This window comes from Trichogramma pretiosum, unplaced genomic scaffold (assembly GCF_000599845.2).
Source record: "Trichogramma pretiosum strain Unisexual culture from Peru unplaced genomic scaffold, Tpre_2.0 scaffold8, whole genome shotgun sequence".
NCBI classification, from domain to species: Eukaryota; Metazoa; Arthropoda; class Insecta; order Hymenoptera; family Trichogrammatidae; genus Trichogramma; species Trichogramma pretiosum.
Genome location: NW_019641699.1, coordinates 1,947,079 through 1,965,353, shown reverse-complemented (window position 1 = coordinate 1,965,353; position 18,275 = coordinate 1,947,079). Strand labels below are relative to the sequence as shown.

At 36.5% G+C, this 18,275-nt stretch overlaps 1 protein-coding gene across 4 annotated transcripts; it reads right to left on the bottom strand.

Annotated features, from left to right (window-relative positions):
- Positions 1–1,020: 1,020 nt before the first annotated feature.
- Positions 1,021–18,066, bottom strand: LOC106653198 (Niemann-Pick C1 protein). Of its 4 annotated transcripts, XM_014372538.2 has the most exons (15): positions 17,238–18,061; positions 14,774–15,143; positions 14,051–14,343; positions 13,373–13,574; positions 12,006–12,137; positions 9,337–9,459; positions 8,662–8,879; positions 7,727–8,031; positions 6,941–7,340; positions 6,407–6,832; positions 5,210–6,331; positions 4,936–5,124; positions 4,767–4,854; positions 4,443–4,534; positions 3,199–3,243 (listed from the first exon to the last, which is right to left on the bottom strand). In XM_014372538.2, exons 1-15 carry the CDS (start codon positions 17,331–17,333, stop codon positions 3,238–3,240), a joined length of 4,062 nt encoding a protein of 1,353 aa, XP_014228024.1. In that variant the 5' UTR covers positions 17,334–18,061; the 3' UTR covers positions 3,199–3,237. The 4 variants fall into 4 exon arrangements, with proteins under 4 accessions (XP_014228022.1, XP_014228023.1, XP_014228024.1 ...); XM_014372536.2 differs by lacking the exon at positions 4,443–4,534 and having other exon boundaries at positions 1,021–3,243; positions 17,238–18,066; XM_023462487.1 differs by lacking the exon at positions 3,199–3,243 and having other exon boundaries at positions 4,356–4,534; positions 17,238–18,066.
- Between the last annotated feature and the right edge of the window lie 209 nt (positions 18,067–18,275).

Here is an 18,275-nt window from a genome sequence, read left to right as displayed (position 1 = left end):
CCCTCCACCCTTCCCTCCAGTGGAATAGAATGAGTTGATGCACTGCATTAATACAAACTGTACCCCTATAAAGATCATAATATATGTATTATCATCATGTTTGAGAGCCCATATAGAGAAATCGTAAAGCTCTAAGCCCAGAGGCAGCTGCGAAATTTTGGCTTGACCAAATTTTCTTTAAAATGATATTGTTGAATTTGTTTCGTGCAACTATTAATCAATTTTTGAATCCTTGAGATTAATGTTTTGGGACGTGGATACCATGCAATTTCGACAATAGCCAGCTATAGGTATATCTTCATCTGTTCGACTAGCCGCTGCAGTCGCGAGTCTGCTTCGCTTGTGATCGTAAACATACACATGCGCGACTGAAACGCGGTGAACAGCAGAAAAAGCTCGATTCTGCAGAGAGTAGCGGCTGCTGCTGTCAAAGTGTCTGTCAGCCGCCCTCTTCAGCTGTGCGAGTACGCCCCTTTCGTAAATACCTACCGCGAGCTTTATTGCTTTATACAACTCAACTCACATATATGTATAACGCGCACACACGCATGGCTATCTCCATACACACGCCTTATATACGTGTACAAATTTGATATACGCATGCAATTGGTAAACACGTAGGACTTACGTGTTCGTGGCAAGCTAACAATTTCGCAGTTATACCTGCATTGAAAATACAGCCGTCCAAATCATTATCAATTATTTAACGTATTTACTATTTGAAAAAAAGATTAATGCTCCTTTATGAAACCCTTACTGAAAAACCGTGGACGTGAACGATACTGTTCGAGAACAAACGTTATCAAGCTGATGCTGAGTCATACCCGACTTCTCGTTGCAACAAATTCAGAAAATTTTTCCACAATCACTGCTTTAGTGTGGCGACTTTTGGAATAGTTCACACAGATAATTTATTCCGCTTAATTTTGGAATTACCTTGAAACTAATGGTTCATTAATTTTGTTTTTCTTTCAATATAATAGGTCGGTATAAATAATAAAATTATTTTCCATGTTATTATTTTACGTATTACATCAGATATATTTATTTAGTCCCAAAAACTACTTATTCTCAGTATCGAAAAGTTCAAATATATAATCACTGCATTTCTAGCAAATATCTCTAATTAGGGCGTATTTTTGTGATAATCATGTATGTACAATGTAATCTTACAAAAAGATGCTTTTTTATTATTATTATTTGATCATTTCTTTAAAATATTATCTTCTTCTGATAGATTCATGAAATCAAATAATTCATATTTTTAGGCTATGCAATTAAATTATAGCTTTCTATTAAGTACTCATATTTGAGTAATGATTTATATAGAAGAAAAAATTTGAATATATGCCATCAAAATTAAATTTATAACAATGCTTCACAGTTAACCTGAAGGTGCAGAAATAGAATCAAATTAGCACTTATAGTTATGTTTTACAACACAACTTTGATGATAAGCGCATTATAAAATCTATGAGAGCTGTAGCACTCAATCATAATTACTATAATTACAAAATAAGAAAACGGGCATTTCATAATTGGAGTTTATTAAAACATGTTTTTATGTAATTATAAAGACAAGCCACAAAATTAAAGTGTTCTTGAGGCTATTATTGAACCATAAAAACATGTTACAAAATATTACTAGTAGAAAATAATTCAATTTAAGATAGTTCTCTTTGACCTGGGGTGGTGAGTGAATTTGTCAGTATTATTACAATTTATAAGAGATTGGTAGGCAAATTGATCAGAAATAATACATTTATTTAAAATTTTCAATTGTATCTTCAAATGTACTTTTATTATCATCTAAATTAAGAACCCATTCACAATTTGAAAGAAATCAAGTTCTAATCGACTACCCAATAAATCCTGAATTTTTCATGTATTAATACATTCTTCAATATTGTCTTTATAAAATTATTCTTGAAGTAAGATTAAGGTTATTCCATATGTACCACAAAATTTTTTTTATTTATACACTTATGAATTAACATAAATTTTGATGATTTTTTGGACAAAAATTATTTCCAAATGTTTTTGAAAGTCTGGGTAAAAATTAGAATGATTAAACCTGTTTTCTAAAATTAATCAGAGTTTTTTTAAGTTACTGCGTATAATTTTTTTAAGACTTTATGGTACCCTTTATTTAGTAATTTGTTAGGTAGTCAAAGAGATTTTAGAAAAAATATTTTATAGTGATCTTAAAAACTGGATTTGAAAGTTTTATTTTTACACTAGCTTAGATACCTTTAAATACAGATGTACTTATGAAATCTAACGCATCTTATTTTGTATTTCAATATGCAAAATATGAATTTGTTTAGAACGCGCTCTAACAACGCAGGGATCCAGCCTTTCTTTATTATTTATACACTAATGACTTAAATTATATATTAATATATATATATACACGCATATACATACTTTAGTTCGCACAAATGGCTTTGTATACACAATATTTGGAACTACTTTTTTTATATTTCGAGCAAAAAATGCATAGTTACGAAAATTATAATAGAATAAAAAATTAACAAAACACGTTTATTACTTATAGTACTAAGCTATTTGCTAAAGCTATTTGCCAAGTTAATTGAAAATATATTTTTTTATTTAGACTCTTTTCCCATTATACGATACTTTGTTTACAAAATATTTTTCTGACAAAACTTCCTAAGAGTAAAATGCATAAGCTATCAACGACACAGGCATCAACTCTTTGTCGTTGAAATATTTTTATTTTTGTACATATAAGATTGTTTGTCAATCTATGCAAACGTTAGTGTTATTTTTTTTACTAATACTCTTTTAGTTTGATAAGAAATAACATGAAATTTTTCGTTTTTTTTTTTAAATGTCAATTAATATATCAAATTATCCTTTTCATAATCTTTCTGATAACATGGTTTTACATGACATACCATTAATACAATATAGCAAAAAATATTTTTTCACATCAGTAAAAACCTTCTTGAACTTTAAATAACTGGGATAAATTTCAAGTTGTGTCATGGAATATGACATCAGTTTGGTTTATACTTGCGTAGGAAGTGGATGGCCGTGAGTGTTGGCCAGGATCGGTGTGTAGCAAGGGTGATGAGTAGTTGTCATCGATGTCATCGTTGTCGTTGTTGGTATATTCGTCACGAGGCATTGCTGCTGGTTGATTCTGATCCTCATATTGTTGTCGATTTTTTCTTGCTTGTTCTTCGATTCGGATTTTTCGACCATGCGACATCACGTCTGTAAAAGACGTGAAAAAGTTTGTTATACTGCTGGTGATTAAATTAATTACATACGAGGTTCAAGGTCACGAAGGGCAGCAATGAATAAATAAAGATAATAATTACAATTTTTTTCGTAATGAAAGTTCAGAATTTTGTTAGATTTCAAATAATTAATGAACTATGTAGGCTGGTAATTTTTCACTTAAGGGTGCGCATTAATTTTTATCCACGCACCAACATTCCTAAAAAATAAGCCAACAAACCACAAGAGACCAATGTGTTATTATTCATATAGAATAAAGTGCACCGAAAAATTTCCGAAAAGAAAAAATTTAAACGCGCTTTATTTATAATGATATTGATAAGTCATTATTTCACACGAAAACTACACTACGAACAGTCAAATAATTACTAATGTAAACTTTTTAACAAGTGCTTAAATATGTAAGCAACACTAACTACATAACAATGAAAATAATGAGTAACTTGCAAAATTGTCATTTTTAATCAACAAGTTCACCAATTTTTAGTAAATGATTTATCAAGTTGCCAAATGAGTTTAGTAATTCAAATTCCATACAAATTATGCAAAAATATAAATAATATGACAAAAATTCTGATGGTTTGATAAAAATGTAACTTCATATTTTTAATTTAATGAACGCAAAATCAAATATCATAGATTAATAAAATTGATTTCGTAAAATTTCATCTTTTAAATATAAAATAGACACCTAGGATTATGTAATCATTCATTGATTAGTAAAAAAAAAGTAGATGTTAAACTGAAGACCCAAATTATGTCTGCACACAAACAATGAACGAAAATATACCATTAATGTGCATGAATTAAATGTGAGATCCATAACCACTACAACTATAGGGGTAACTGAAATTTTACAAAAATAATCAAATAAAACCGTGACCATTCCCAAAAATTTCGTAAAACATCAATTACTAAAAATTTCATGACCATAAATAGAATCTCATTCATAAAATAAAAATGAAATTTAATATGTTCAACGTTATTTTAGAAAATTGAAGAATTTTAACGAATTTATCAAAGATCATACTTATTTCGAGATGAACTATTAACCGAACTATTTTTACATTTCTAGTCAGATGGCGCACTTAAAACTATATTTATCGATCATAATAGACTTCTCGGAAGGAAGGTGTAGTAGTCATAGGTGAGGGATATATGGGGTTGCTTACACGATGATTCAAGGAAGTTTCTTGCACGTCCTCCAGATTTCCCTGTTCTGCTCTCTTGTGATTGGCCAGCTTCTCTCGGTTCATGGGCGAGCCTAGAATCACGAAGATATATCGTGATTCGATCAATGAAGTTAATTCGTAAAATCGTTAAAGATAAAAAATTATGAATACAGATTTTAAAATTTTATGCTCAAAATTAACCTCGATGTAAAATTTGGGACAAAGGGGGGATAAAATTTAGGAAAACGAGCATAGTAAATTAGACGCATAAAATTATGATAAAATGGAAACTTATAATCATCAATTGATTGATACAAAACTTACCTATGTAGCTCAAAAGGACGGGTAAAAATATGAGACCATGAGCTGCACCAAAAAGCACAATGCCTAGATACATCCTAAAGTAAAATACCTGAAAAGTAAAGAATTTTTCAGCATTGTTTTTTACTCTATAGATTAAAAACGAATTGATTCATATAATATATCAGCATACTTGGAAAATTTGACTTTTAGCAAAGCCAAGGACTATGATTCCTCCAAATTTGGTTAAAGTAATACCACTAAAAACTGAACTGCCCATGTTTGTTAAAGCATCAGATACTCTTTCTACTCTAGTTGGCTGAACAGAGACGGAGAAAGAATGTACCAAATGACTGCAGAACTCAACTGCTATACCAACAGCCTAAAACAAAAATTGCACTCATCATATTGTTTTACATTTGTTTAGTCTATATATTTTAAAAATGAATTCTAATTATTGAACTCACCATAACAAGGTTTACGAGTGACACAGCATTAAGAGTTATGTGCCACCAGTACATTAAGCCACCGATATTAACAACAATCATTGTGATGGTGATGATCACGACAATTGACGAAAATATATCCAGACCCATGAGAAAGAATGTAACAAGGAAAATAGCAAGTAAAGAAATACCAATGCTTTGTAGTGTGTCGGGCCACATAGTTAAGTACTGCTCGTAAAACACGTAAAAAACGCTGTATGGAAATACCTCAACCTCTTGTTCGTATTTTAGTTTTTTAAGATTTGCGTTGATCATCTGCGTGATATTGGCTGAGATAGCACGCGCTTGTCTCATGGACTCGTAGTAGTCATACGACGATTTAAGAATAGTATGATATGCCATGAAATAGGATGCATCAACTTCTGATAAATGGTTCCGTGGGTTTAAGTGATAATTTACACCTTGACCGTAAGCTGCATGTCCTCCTTTGACGCAAGATGGATCAGGATTATCTTGCAAGAAAAATGATACATATTTTCCAAAATCTGTTTCATTAGGACGGTGATATTTATTTGTGGTGATTTGGCATGTTGGACACGAAGTATCTTCATGAGGACAAAATGATCCATTATCTGCGTTATATCTACAACACGCAGGAGCTAAACTCGCCCAATCAAAATAATCGTCTATCCAAGATGATGCTGGTTTAGCTATAAAAGTTCTATTGGATAATTCTGACGCAGCGAAAATTTGTGTTGTCAAAGAATCTGAATTGCAGTACTGTCCACTACAAATCAAATTCTGCACTGATGGGTCAGAGTAATTCAGACCGTTTTTCACAACGAAGTATACTGGTGGCCCGATGGATAAATAACTGTTCAAGTATTTGAAATATTTTAGTACAAAACTATCCTCAGGCATAGACAGTTCTTGATCCAAACCAATTTCAATGTGCGGTACAACAGCTATGCTCGAGCATAGCCAACCAAAGAATATCACCATTACAGCAGCACGTACCCACTTTTTCATGAGCATCGGTACATAAGCAAATTTGAAAATTTTATACAAAACACCATCAATCATTTCTTCACCATTGTCCTTCTTCAAACCTCGTATACAGCACAAAATATCCATTCTAGTTTGCTGTTAAACAAAAATATTTTAAATGATTAATTATTCTATGAATTTAATACATTATTTAGCCAGTTATATCCTTACCGAATGCCTGAGAGTATCCAATGCGAGCAGACTAACGAAGCACGTAATTTGAAGGATGAAATCAATGAGCAATGCCATTCCAGCGTAAAGAGCAAAAGCTTTTACAGCAGGCATGTCAGATAAACCACCAAGGAAAAAGCAACAGCTTTCAGAGACACTTGTTAGCAACATACTTGGACCCACTTGACCTAATGTACGTCCAATATGCTCGGCAATGGATTCATCGGGACGGCGACCTTCACGTTGATGAGTTTGCACGAGAATGAAGATATTGTCAACACCGACAGCGAGGACGAGGAAAGGAATGACCTCAATGATAATGAGAGTTGCTGGTAGTCCGATGTAACCAAAAATACCGACCGAGCAGATGACCGATGCTAGCACAATCAGTACACCACCCAGTCCTAGGGTTATTTTCGAGTCAACCTGTCAAAAATTTAACAATGCCACTTTAGTCTTATGCACTCATAGAACGTATGATTGAGTCGGTTATCACCGAAATCAAAGCGTATGTATAGCAAATCATTTACTAACCATAAATGTTTTGAAGGATTTCCATTGTCCAAGTGAGACGGCGATGTAGACAAACATGATGAGGTAGGATATCAGGATGGTGACGACGTCCGATGAAGATTCCCGGTCAAGTTCATCTTCTATCGAACGTTCGGACGTGAAGGCCAAATCCATATATTCAGGTTTTTTCTTTTCTACCCAGTTCTTCATGAATGAAACGTAGTTTTCTTCCCATTCCATAGCCGGTACTAATTTTGCCTTGTCGTGATGATTGTTGACCAGGAACGTCAGTATGATGGCCGTGGCTTTTTCATAAGGTGGGTTGCGTAAATTTTCGCCGGGTTTAGTAAAGCCACCAACGGCAATAGCTGGTTCAATTGGTCCACCGTATTGAGCAAGACATGAAACGCTGTAAGGGTTTCTGTGAAAAAAAAAATACTCATTACAAATGATCTTTTAAATAAGATTTCCTGTTTCTAAAATTGTGTCCAGAATGCGGATCGAAATTTAGAAGAAGTATTTCAAATTCAATTATCTTAATGAAGGTCGCATGTTTAAGTATGATTGCATGCGCAGAATAATTCATTCATTTAAATATATTAAAGTGTGTTTCGAAAAAAATTCTGAAAATATATGAATTAAAAACGCAGAAAATTCTATTTTTCTTATCACATAAGAAATTGTAATTACAAAGACAGAAATATTGTAATGATCATATAGGACCAAGCAATTTCGAGTCAGTCAAATACTTGCACCTACATCTGTATTGAAATGTTATTAAAAGTTGTAATTAATATCCCTACTTACTGAGTACAATCTTTGAAAAAGTCCAAGTAGTTAAGAGTGTTATTATTTTCATCGAGGGTTGCCGCATCAAAGTTGTCAACGTCGTCCTGCCAGTAACCCCAGATGCTTTGTACGACACACTGAGAAGTGGTCGGTGGTCCGGTATAAGATGCATGAAGTGGCGCAAAACAAACGTCAGCCAACGTATAATTGTTAGGTGTTTTGATAGCTTTTATACTTTCTTGAAGCTCCAATACTGTCTTGAGAAAAGTAGCATTGAACACAGGGCCGAAGGTCACGTTGCCATTCGAAGTCACGTGTTTGATCTATGACGAAACGCAAAAAATTAAAAATCCAAAAATGTTGCCGATCGTAAAAATTCAACAGAGCCGAAGTAGGCAAATCATTTATTATATGATTCATTAAAAAAACAACGACATATCAGGAAAGCCATATCAAAGTCAGATGTATGTAAGTACTGCGCAATAAATATTACTGTCTCTTGAAATGACTCATCCAATGAGTAGCTGCTTCCAAGTACGATAAACTCTCGTGCATTTTTATTGTTGAAGCCAATAACGCGACTCGAATGCCGTTCTTCTTTCGGATTTCCGCGACCTTATCTTTGTCACAGGCGAGCTTTATAATTACATTTCGGAAACATTGACCTGTCTCGAATAAGGCGAAGTGTTTTGGAATCATAAATTTCATCACTTGAATCAGATAGTTTATTCGAAGCTGACTAAATCCATTCAAATAAACAAGCCATTAAAAATTACTTAATGAATCAACAAATATTCGAAACGAACGTTGATAGAGCGCTCAGCTGTGGTCGACTTGACATCAATGCCTAGCGCAGTTCTCAATATTTATTTCCTCGAACGTGTACGAGTTACAATGTTACCGCGACTTGTTGCTTCGAGTTGAGAAAAATGTTCCGGGCTCTTTCAACTTACCGGTGGCAGGTTAACGGACGTGATGATGATCTGCTCGGTCCTATAGAAAGGTTCGAAGTGGGAGTCGAAGTACGAGCGCTCAACGCGCGATCTCGATAAAGGAGATGCCCATAGTTCCACTGGATCAGTGGTAACGTGAAGAAATTTGATGCCCATTCCGAGGCAGACAACGACGGCAAAACCACACAGCAGTACCATCCATGGATTGCTCGCGCATACTGTAATCATAATGATCGTTAATTCCTGCGATAATTGTTGCAGAGCTCGCGTGCATTATTTTTCACGATAATGTAACAGAGGCAGCACGCGACACTCGAGTAGATACAACCGTGCGATTGACAACGATGCGCTGGAATATTAGCCAAGCAAATTTTCAAGAAGAAAACATAATAACCACGCTTTGCTTACAATGAACTAATAAAGTGTAATTTGAGCGACGTCCGTCTCGTCAGCGGAATCCGTTTGAATCATGCATGAAATTTTCGTCCCAACGAATCTCTTACATTCTGAACTTATTGCTCAGCCTGCGTGCCATTAAGATTAAAACAAATCAATTCGATAGGCTAGTTCCAACTGCTCGTCGTCAATCTCGTACGATAATATAAAAGAAGTCAGAATCAAGAAGAGGACAGGCGAATTTAATTTGTCGGCCTAATTCAATTCTGGCAAACTTACCAACACCCCAGCGGCAGAAAATTTTTTGCAAGTACTTGTCAGTGTTGGCTCCCAGTCGTTCGATGAAGGTCGAGCTTTCTTCTTCTCGCAGATTAGTAGGTAAATCGTCCGCTGAAATGACGCCTACATCATCGGAAAAGAAATTTTAAATAGTCATGTAAAATTATGTTCCTTTAATTTTAATTTATTCTGACTTTCAATATAAGCAACTTATGTTCAAAGATTGTATATATAAATGTATATATTTACAGTTTGTTTGAGCTTGCAATATAAGATAATGTGAAAGAGGTAAAATACTACCATATAGCTGTTAGCGGATATAGTAGATCGCACGTTTAGACTCGACAATGTAGGGGAGATTTATGAAATAAAATGTCTTTATTACCTTAAACTTTAGAAAAATTTGACCATTATGCAAGCTCAATGACTTTATATGAAAGAGGGAAAAATCCCTTCTTTTTTAATAGAAAATTCCCCCGCGATGTCTTATTCTTAATCAATTTTTTTACCTCTTTCTCATAATATTTTTTTTACCACTCTAATGCCAAATTGACTTTGTGAGTGTTTTATTTGAAACAGATATGTAAAAACAAAAATTTCTAAGAGACAATACAACTACAGTAATAATATAAAATATTTACAGCATTATAAAGCAATAAAAGACTACTATATTAAAATATGCAAAAAATATAGAGATCGACAATATGTCGCGTGACCTTTCCTGCCTCTACGTACGCAGATACACGCGCTCGCGTAAATTGATCGATACTAGACATTCTATACGGCGCCACATGAAAACATTTCTTTATTCTACTTTTGCGACACTTAATAATAAAAGAAAAATTATGAATAGCGTGTTTCTATTAATTTTGGCCATTGCAATGAGTGAGCCAATTGATGCCTCTTCTATGATTAACGATTCCAATTGCCAGTTAAGCATGTACTTCAAAGGTATTTATTGAAATAAATTGTCATTAATTCGACAAGATTGGTAGCTTAATTCAAAAAGGTAGAGAGATCGAAAGAGAGAGAGAGAGAGAGATTCAAATACTGTATTGTGCTGAGGGCGTACCCCTTAGACAGGCTGAGAGAAAGTCATATTCAATGTCACAAATTGAATATCTTTCTTTCTTAGAATTTTTACAGATAAGATATGCAACTTTTCATGCTTTTATAATGTACTTTGGATCCGAATAACGTACAAAATTTATTCTTGACTACCGCAAAAAATTAAAATTCCTTTCATTTTTGTAGTTTTTTATGAATAGACTAAAAGATGTCTTCATTACAAAGTTACGCAAACGAAACATAAACGACGAATAATTAATTTATGATGCACCTAAAAATACCATATGATATTATCATTCGCTGATGTGAAAAATCGCAAAAGTATCATAAATACATGTTTAGTTTTATAGATGAAAGTTTGTATTATTATATCGTATGGAGTTGATAGATTTTTTTTGATAATTGTTCAATTTCCAAATAAATGTGTACAACGTGTGAACATGCTTAGATAATGTTCGTATAGTTAAATACTTTCCGTACCCGATTTTTTTGTAAGCTAAATGTTGTAAACAAAATATGTATTGATAAATCAAGAACGCAGAAGGCGCACTATACTCAGCGTACAACATACATGCGTACGTTCGTGAGAGTTTTTATAACAATTATATAACCATTGCATGGATTACTTCGAAGGTGTAAACTTCCAAATGCAACTGGTACATCTTTAAAATAATTTTTTTATATTATATATCTATCAATATATTAAAAATGTTATGATTGAGACAAAAATTGGCCTGGTATATTTCTACGCGTTTGTTTACGGAATCGTAGCCGCTGACCTTGAGCTATATATATGTACCATACACATTTAACGTATAGACGATCGCGAAATAAGAGAAAGAGTCGTACAACGAAGTAAGTGCGAAAGAGAAATGTATTTTATATAGGTAAAAATATGCCGAATGAGGTTGAAGCTGGATTGGACCCAAGATACTTTTATTCGCTTATATCGATTTATATCAAGTCTGGTAAAATCATATTCTAACGTGACATTGAACTTGAAATTTGTTTTATAGAATAGTTTAGACTAATTGCATTAACGGCACGATAAGAGCATTTTTAATAATATTTTGAACGTACGATTCGTATTATTTTCTATCAAATTACGCTTGATTTGTTATGAACTATTACTTACATGTCAAGCATAAAAAATACACTAGTGAATAAATTCATTAATGTTTTATAATAAAAAAGCGAAGCCAGAGGTAGTTTATCGGTTAGTAAGTATTATAAACAGTTAGTTTTACAATTAATAGTGTTAATTTTTAAGCACAAAAAGCTTAAGTGGTTAATAAAAAAGCAGAGAATGAAAGAAATGTGTATTAATCAAAATCGTACTATAAGTATAAACAAACGTGTGTATACGTTTTCATATGGTCAAATGAAACATTCAGTGTGAATTTGTGTGTGCACATAAAACTTTCTATTCTAAAAATATGAAAAAAAGTAGGCGTGATAATTATTATGGTTTAAAAAACATTGATAAATTAAAGTAAAAACATAGCCAAACGAATGGACAAAAAACAACATGAATGCAAAAACAATTAAAAACGCCAAACGTGCGTAATTGGATTTTCACTTTGGAATGGTAAAAAACGTACTGGAACGTTTTGATTGTAGTGGACTATCTTCTTGGTCGGCTGCGAGAGCTATACGAGCACCATCCCCTGAATGATGCAGTCCAGCTGCTAGTCTCCTACCAACCTGTCGTCCTACTTCCTCACCTCGTGCAACTATACACACACATTATTTGGTTGATCACACGTACATACAGAGTGATAAATATTAAGAAAAACTTGAGCTCGTCTTTTTTTTGTTTTATATTAATCAACTCTACACAAAAAACCTTTTGAATGTTTCTTTTTTGGTCGTAGTTGTTAAATACTTTTCACGCAAAGTTAAAAAGGAAAAGGTAACATCTGGAATAACATATGTTATGTGGCAAGCTGGCGACAGAATACCAAAAAATAAATTTATGTGATGAGATCCTTTAATGTGAAGCAATAAATAGTATTTTAATTGAGCTCCTTTCAAATAACGGCTAGCTTTTAATCGAAAACCAAATGTTATTCTCGATTTTAGAGTCCTATTGTAGACTACAATCATATGGAACGATAAGAGTTTATTTAAAATTTTAAAAAATCATCTACTCCGATCACGATTGACGGACGTTTGTGTTATTCCAAATCATTCTTTTCCGGGCAAATGATGCGCTTCGGATTAACAATATTTTTGAACTCGTTGTTGTTAAATTACGTAAGAATGACTTTTTGAAAAAACGCAATATTTAACCGAGTCCTTTATATTATATAAATTTAATGTTAAAGTGTGCATCGATCGCGTGAGCCTTTTAATTCATTATTTTTAGTGATTAGGAGGAAGATTGACGCGGGGAAGGTCGTTTTAAATCAACGTTTACAGACCTGACAGTGTTTAAGAAATAATTGCACTAAATATTTGTTTTGATCAAAATAAAATATTTAAAAAAAATTCGTAGTATGTAATACGCGTGATTGGTATTAGACCATAACCATGTAAAAAATAAAAGTACAAAGATATGCATATAATCCTTCACCTCCGCATGAAAGTTACTGAATTACTCTCAAATTTATTGGACGCACCTAATTGAAAAAGAATGTTTAAAAAATAGCTTTAAATTATATAAAAGAAATGTAAAAAAGTTGTTAATAAAATATAAAGATGCGCGAGAAAAAAATGGTTTGTAAAATTAATTTCCAATCCAAAGTAACGAAGTAAAGAATAACGTAGTCAAATACAAGTATATAAGGGAGAAAAGTACGTTGGACTGCATTTGTAGGGGAAAATTGTCGTAGACTCAAATTAAAATTCATCGCGATAGGGTCTGAAAGTAACTACACATAATTTAGTCTCTTTGTTACGAGTCTTTCGTCGCGAGCATAACGGCGTTAATCAATCGATGCTTCAAGACCGATATTTATATACTTACGTGATTCTCCGATTTTCTTTCGATTGTTAAAGCAGACATGCGACACAATGAAAATACCACTGCCCAGAATGAAAACAACCGTCATGATAACAGCGTATCCATCGCCACCCAACAATTTAAAAGGCTCGGGTAGCGGTGGCAGCGGCGGTGGTACCGGACAGCTTGCTTGACAGTCCACGCAACTACAGGCCGGTGAATCATCCTGATTGTGTCGATAATAAAAATGAATGGAATTAATAAATAAATGAGAAAGTAGGTAAATAAATGTTGGATGTCGATCGTTCGCAGAGTGATCCGAATCGCAGGAAGGCTCGCGAAAGAGAAACGGCGAAAACGAGGCTAAATGCAAATCGATATTGGCTACGTGACATAGTTTTAGAGAAGATGGAACCGACTGTAGTCGTGCGTACACAAATTTTCGCGTCCAGCCGTTTGATACAACGCGATCGAAGATAATAAGATGTAGAGAGTTAATCGTCGATGGGTTAATTAAAACTACTAGTATGTTGTGAATAGGCACATAGCCGTAAAGTCGTAAAATATTTAGCCGCGATAAAGGGAAATTATCGGGCGAGTGTCGGGTCTATGAAAGAACGGATCCAGTGCCTTGACCCGAAAAAGTTGCCAACGCAGCCTAATAAAATCTCGCTTCTGTCTGTATCGTGCAGAGAGACTTACGTTGATAGCCTGATTGCAAGGCGTCACAACTGGATTTCTGGGCTCGAAAGGCCCGATCGGCTGGTCGCTCGCCACATAATCGATTTGGAACGGCACGAAGGGACTGTTGGCGTCGCCCATACTGCCGAACCATTTCATGGGGGTGCATCGAGACGAGCCGTATTCGCCGCACATGAGATCCATGACCACCTGGCCACTGCTGGGCATCTGAACTCGTTTGCACGAGTCGTAGGTGCCATTGAGATATTCGGGCGTGAAGTACACTTGAATGCCAGCGATGTAGGATCCGTTATCTGTAAGAGGCAAATATATTGAGAATCGGCACGAGTCGGCGAGCGTAATCGCTGACCGGTCATACGATTAAATCAAGCTTTCGCGCGCGAGGCCTTCTGTAATTGAATTATCAACTAATATTCGATCCAAGTCTTTCTTATTGAAGCGATAATCTAATGTACATTTTGTCTATTTAACGCGTCACACTCGGATATGACTCAGTGCCAATCTTTACTTTCACGAATTGTAAACAAACACGGGGCAACGAAAGCACAAGTATAATTATATGAGTATGCGGGAACAGAGTTTAGTACGGGCGCGTCCGCTCACTGAATCATCGACGAATCGGTATAGAAATTCCACAGCGTGAGATGTGCTTTTTTTCCCGTTCTCTCGCTACACTAGTAAATGTAATAAAAGAGAAATCGCGCACGTGGCGAAATAACTCACTATCGTTGCTCTGGATGCTCGTGACGTTGACGAATTTCGACTGCTCGGGGCTGCAGGTGAACTCGCATATCTGCTTGAGGAAGTTGGATAGGCAGCTCGGACACCGCTGGAGCAAATTGGACGCTTGAATGATTTGCGCGTCGAGGGTCGTCAGCTGCTTGCTGTCGCAGCAGGTTCTCGGCATTCCATCCTTTGGCACGAGATGCGGACAGTACTTGTTGAGTATGGCGCGGGACGCCTCGTCCTCGAGCTCCTTGGCCGGGCCGCTGTAGGGGCAGTTTTTCTTGCGCGGATCGCCCGAGGGTCCGGCGCACTCGCTGTACCAGACGCAGTGGCCATCGCCGCTGCTGCTCGTCGCCGCGCTCGTTATCTGCCACGAACACGGAGAAAAATGATTGTTCGATTAAGCCGTTGATATGTATTATTGTTGATATTTGTCGAGCGTTTATTTCGCCGGGTATTATCGTACACATGCTCGGCGGCTATTTTATCATCTCGACATCTCTCGTACAGAGATCCGAGAGATTTAGATCGTATACAAATCGATACTTTGGTAAAGTAACAATGTATTTAAGTCGTTCATTCATTTGACAGAAACAAATAGGGAAGGAACGATCGGCGCGTGCAATTGATAATACGAGTTCGTAAGAAATCTCGTCCCGAGACAACAGCCGCCATCGCGTTAAAAGAGAGAGATAAGACTTTGGTAAACGTCGTGCGAGGCAGGCGCGCGCGCGACAACAAGCTCGTGCTCGTTGCGTCACGATCTATATTAAAATGTATGCATATTGCCACTCGATTCAGCACCTTTGGCGAGTAAAAAAACATCGGAACGGCGGCAGCATCGCGCTGCTGCACGCACCTGCACGCATCTGTTTACTATCTATCGATGTGCTTCGCGCGAATACGCGTAAATTGCGTTATATAGTGTAAATTCCTCTTTCCGTGCAAACGCTCGACTAAGCCGCGTGTCGGTAAAATATCTGAGAAATCTAATTGCGCAAGATTTTTCGGCGAAGTTCATTTCGCGGCCAAAATCACTTCGCGGAGAGCATAGTGCCGAATATTCGTGTTTTGTGCGACGTCTGCATGTAGATTAAAAACAATGCTCGAGCGCTTTTCAAAGTTTATGCCTCTGATTGCTACGTCGAACCGCATGTTGCAGCATTATCTTCAATTATCATGAGAATGATAACCTAATGCTCGTCCTGTCTTTACGTGAGTAAGTTTGGTGTACGTTAACTCTTACTCGCATGCTCGGACGATGACTTGTCGAACATCGTTCGTGGAGAAACAGTTTTTCGACGCTATTCTATCGATGAAAATTCCAAAATTTCACGATGAAAACATTTTTGCACAAGTTCGAATTGACTTGCCTGAACGATTGAAATAGGACAAAAATAGTTGTTCAATGTTCTACTTGCAAATTTGTCATTATGTATTCAGCCAAGATAATATCGCGCATAGGACACATTTATATTTAAAGCTGGAGCAAGAAGTGACAAAACTCGAGGCTGCATGTTATTAGAAATTGTAATCGAAATTGACCGAAAAACAGCATTCAAACTTGTACGGAAAAAAGTTTAGAATCGATCAAGCAAAAATAAGCGATTGCTCAAAGATTAAATTATATTCATCTGCAAAAACAATGATTTATTTTGCAAAAAATCTGCCAATGACAGAATGCGAGAAAACCTATGGATATAAAACTTATTACTCATCAGAGTAAATCAATGGATCCGTCTCCTGACCGAGACTGAAATACGATATTGAGAAAAAGACGAATTCGAGCCGCCAGTTATCTTTCTGCGTGTCCGTGTGTATGTTTAAAGTAAACAATTGACGTCAGACCAGTAACGATTAATTTAACATTTTTCCATTTGTGGACGTGGGTCATTTTCTTTCCTTTGTGCGTTGGATAAATCATCGGTAGAATATGAAATTTCTCCGAACCAAGTGCCTCGTGACAGTACACATGCGAGCATTGACAATTCATGATCGATAATGCCAGTTGTAGCTGTATAATATTTGCAAATAAGAAACATTGAACTGTCTCAAGGTGCACGATGAACCTTCCAAGTGCTAGATGGCCTATATGAATAATGATTTTGCAGTTGCGAATGAGCCAAGTCTCTGCGGTGGGACCCAAAAATTAGGGTTTACGAAGAGGAAGAAGCAGCAGCAGCAGCGAGTAAAAACACTGCTATTATATTGTGCAAGGCGTACGCTGGAGTAAGAGCAGCGTAAACGGGTTGACGGCCGCGAAACTCGTAAGTTTGCACGCTGGGGCGTGGTAGAGGTGGTAAGACCTTATTACCTACGAAATGCCAGCAACGCAACGACGACGCGCGAGCACCGCGGAAACGAAACAAATGAACAGATTACAGAGCCAAGATAATATGTACCTATCTTTCTTATATCTAAAAAGCAACGAGGCGATATAAAATGTATATTCGCGACTCACCTGTGTTTGCTGGGCCAAGAGCAAAAAGCCGAGCAGCGGCAGCAAAAGCGTCGTCGCGATCATCGGACTCGGCCGATGACTATACCTCAGTATCATACTGTTGATGTGTAATGACACCTTCCTCTCGTCTGTCTAACGTATCGGTCTCTCTCGGACGTCGTTGCTGCAGCTGAACTGCCCTCGCAACAACAATAACAACAACAACACACGAAATCACGACAACTGCACGCACTAGCGCTACTGCTATAAGTGTCGATTATGCTCGCAGGCATACAGATCACAGGTTGCTACTTGGCGCAACGGAGAATATTCGCGATCGCTGCGTGGAGTCGAAACGACGCCGTTGACGTTGATCGAGCCTTGGTCAGGAATCTTGCTTCATGCTGTCTTATGTAAAATAATACTAACTGACACTATGGTAGTGCGGTCAGCTCGACTACACTCGCGAGTCGCGACTGACTACACCAGCCCCTGCGTTATGTGTATATATCTATCTATATATATAACAGTGCGGGTGTGCGAGTATGTTGGCGACTCGGGACAAGGTGCGCGCTTAGCGCTATCCAAGACGGCCGTTAAAATCTCACTGATGCACGCCACGAAACTACACACTTGAGCAGCCAGTTGAAAATTTATGGAATTCGGGCTGCGCTCGCTAGTCGCTACCTCTCCTACTACCACTACTGAATCCTACACCACAATTCGCAGCGCGACTCCCTTTCTTCGACGCTCGACAGTCGACGATCGGTGAGTCGATGCATACACACACGCGCGCACACACATACCTCTTATTATAGCTCTCTTACGAATCAACTATTTGAACGTATATATCTATATATAATGGCCACACATGTAAGCGAGCTTATTGCTGCCTTCGTGCAGACTTATTGCTCGGTGTGAATGTGTGTATGTGTGTAGTGTGTACGGCAGATACCAGTCAGATTACATGAGTCAGTGTTGCGTGAGACCGAGAGCGCAGTCGCGGATATGTGGCGCGATATGTTTTTCTGCTAATCATGCTGAGGCCGCTTCGCTTCA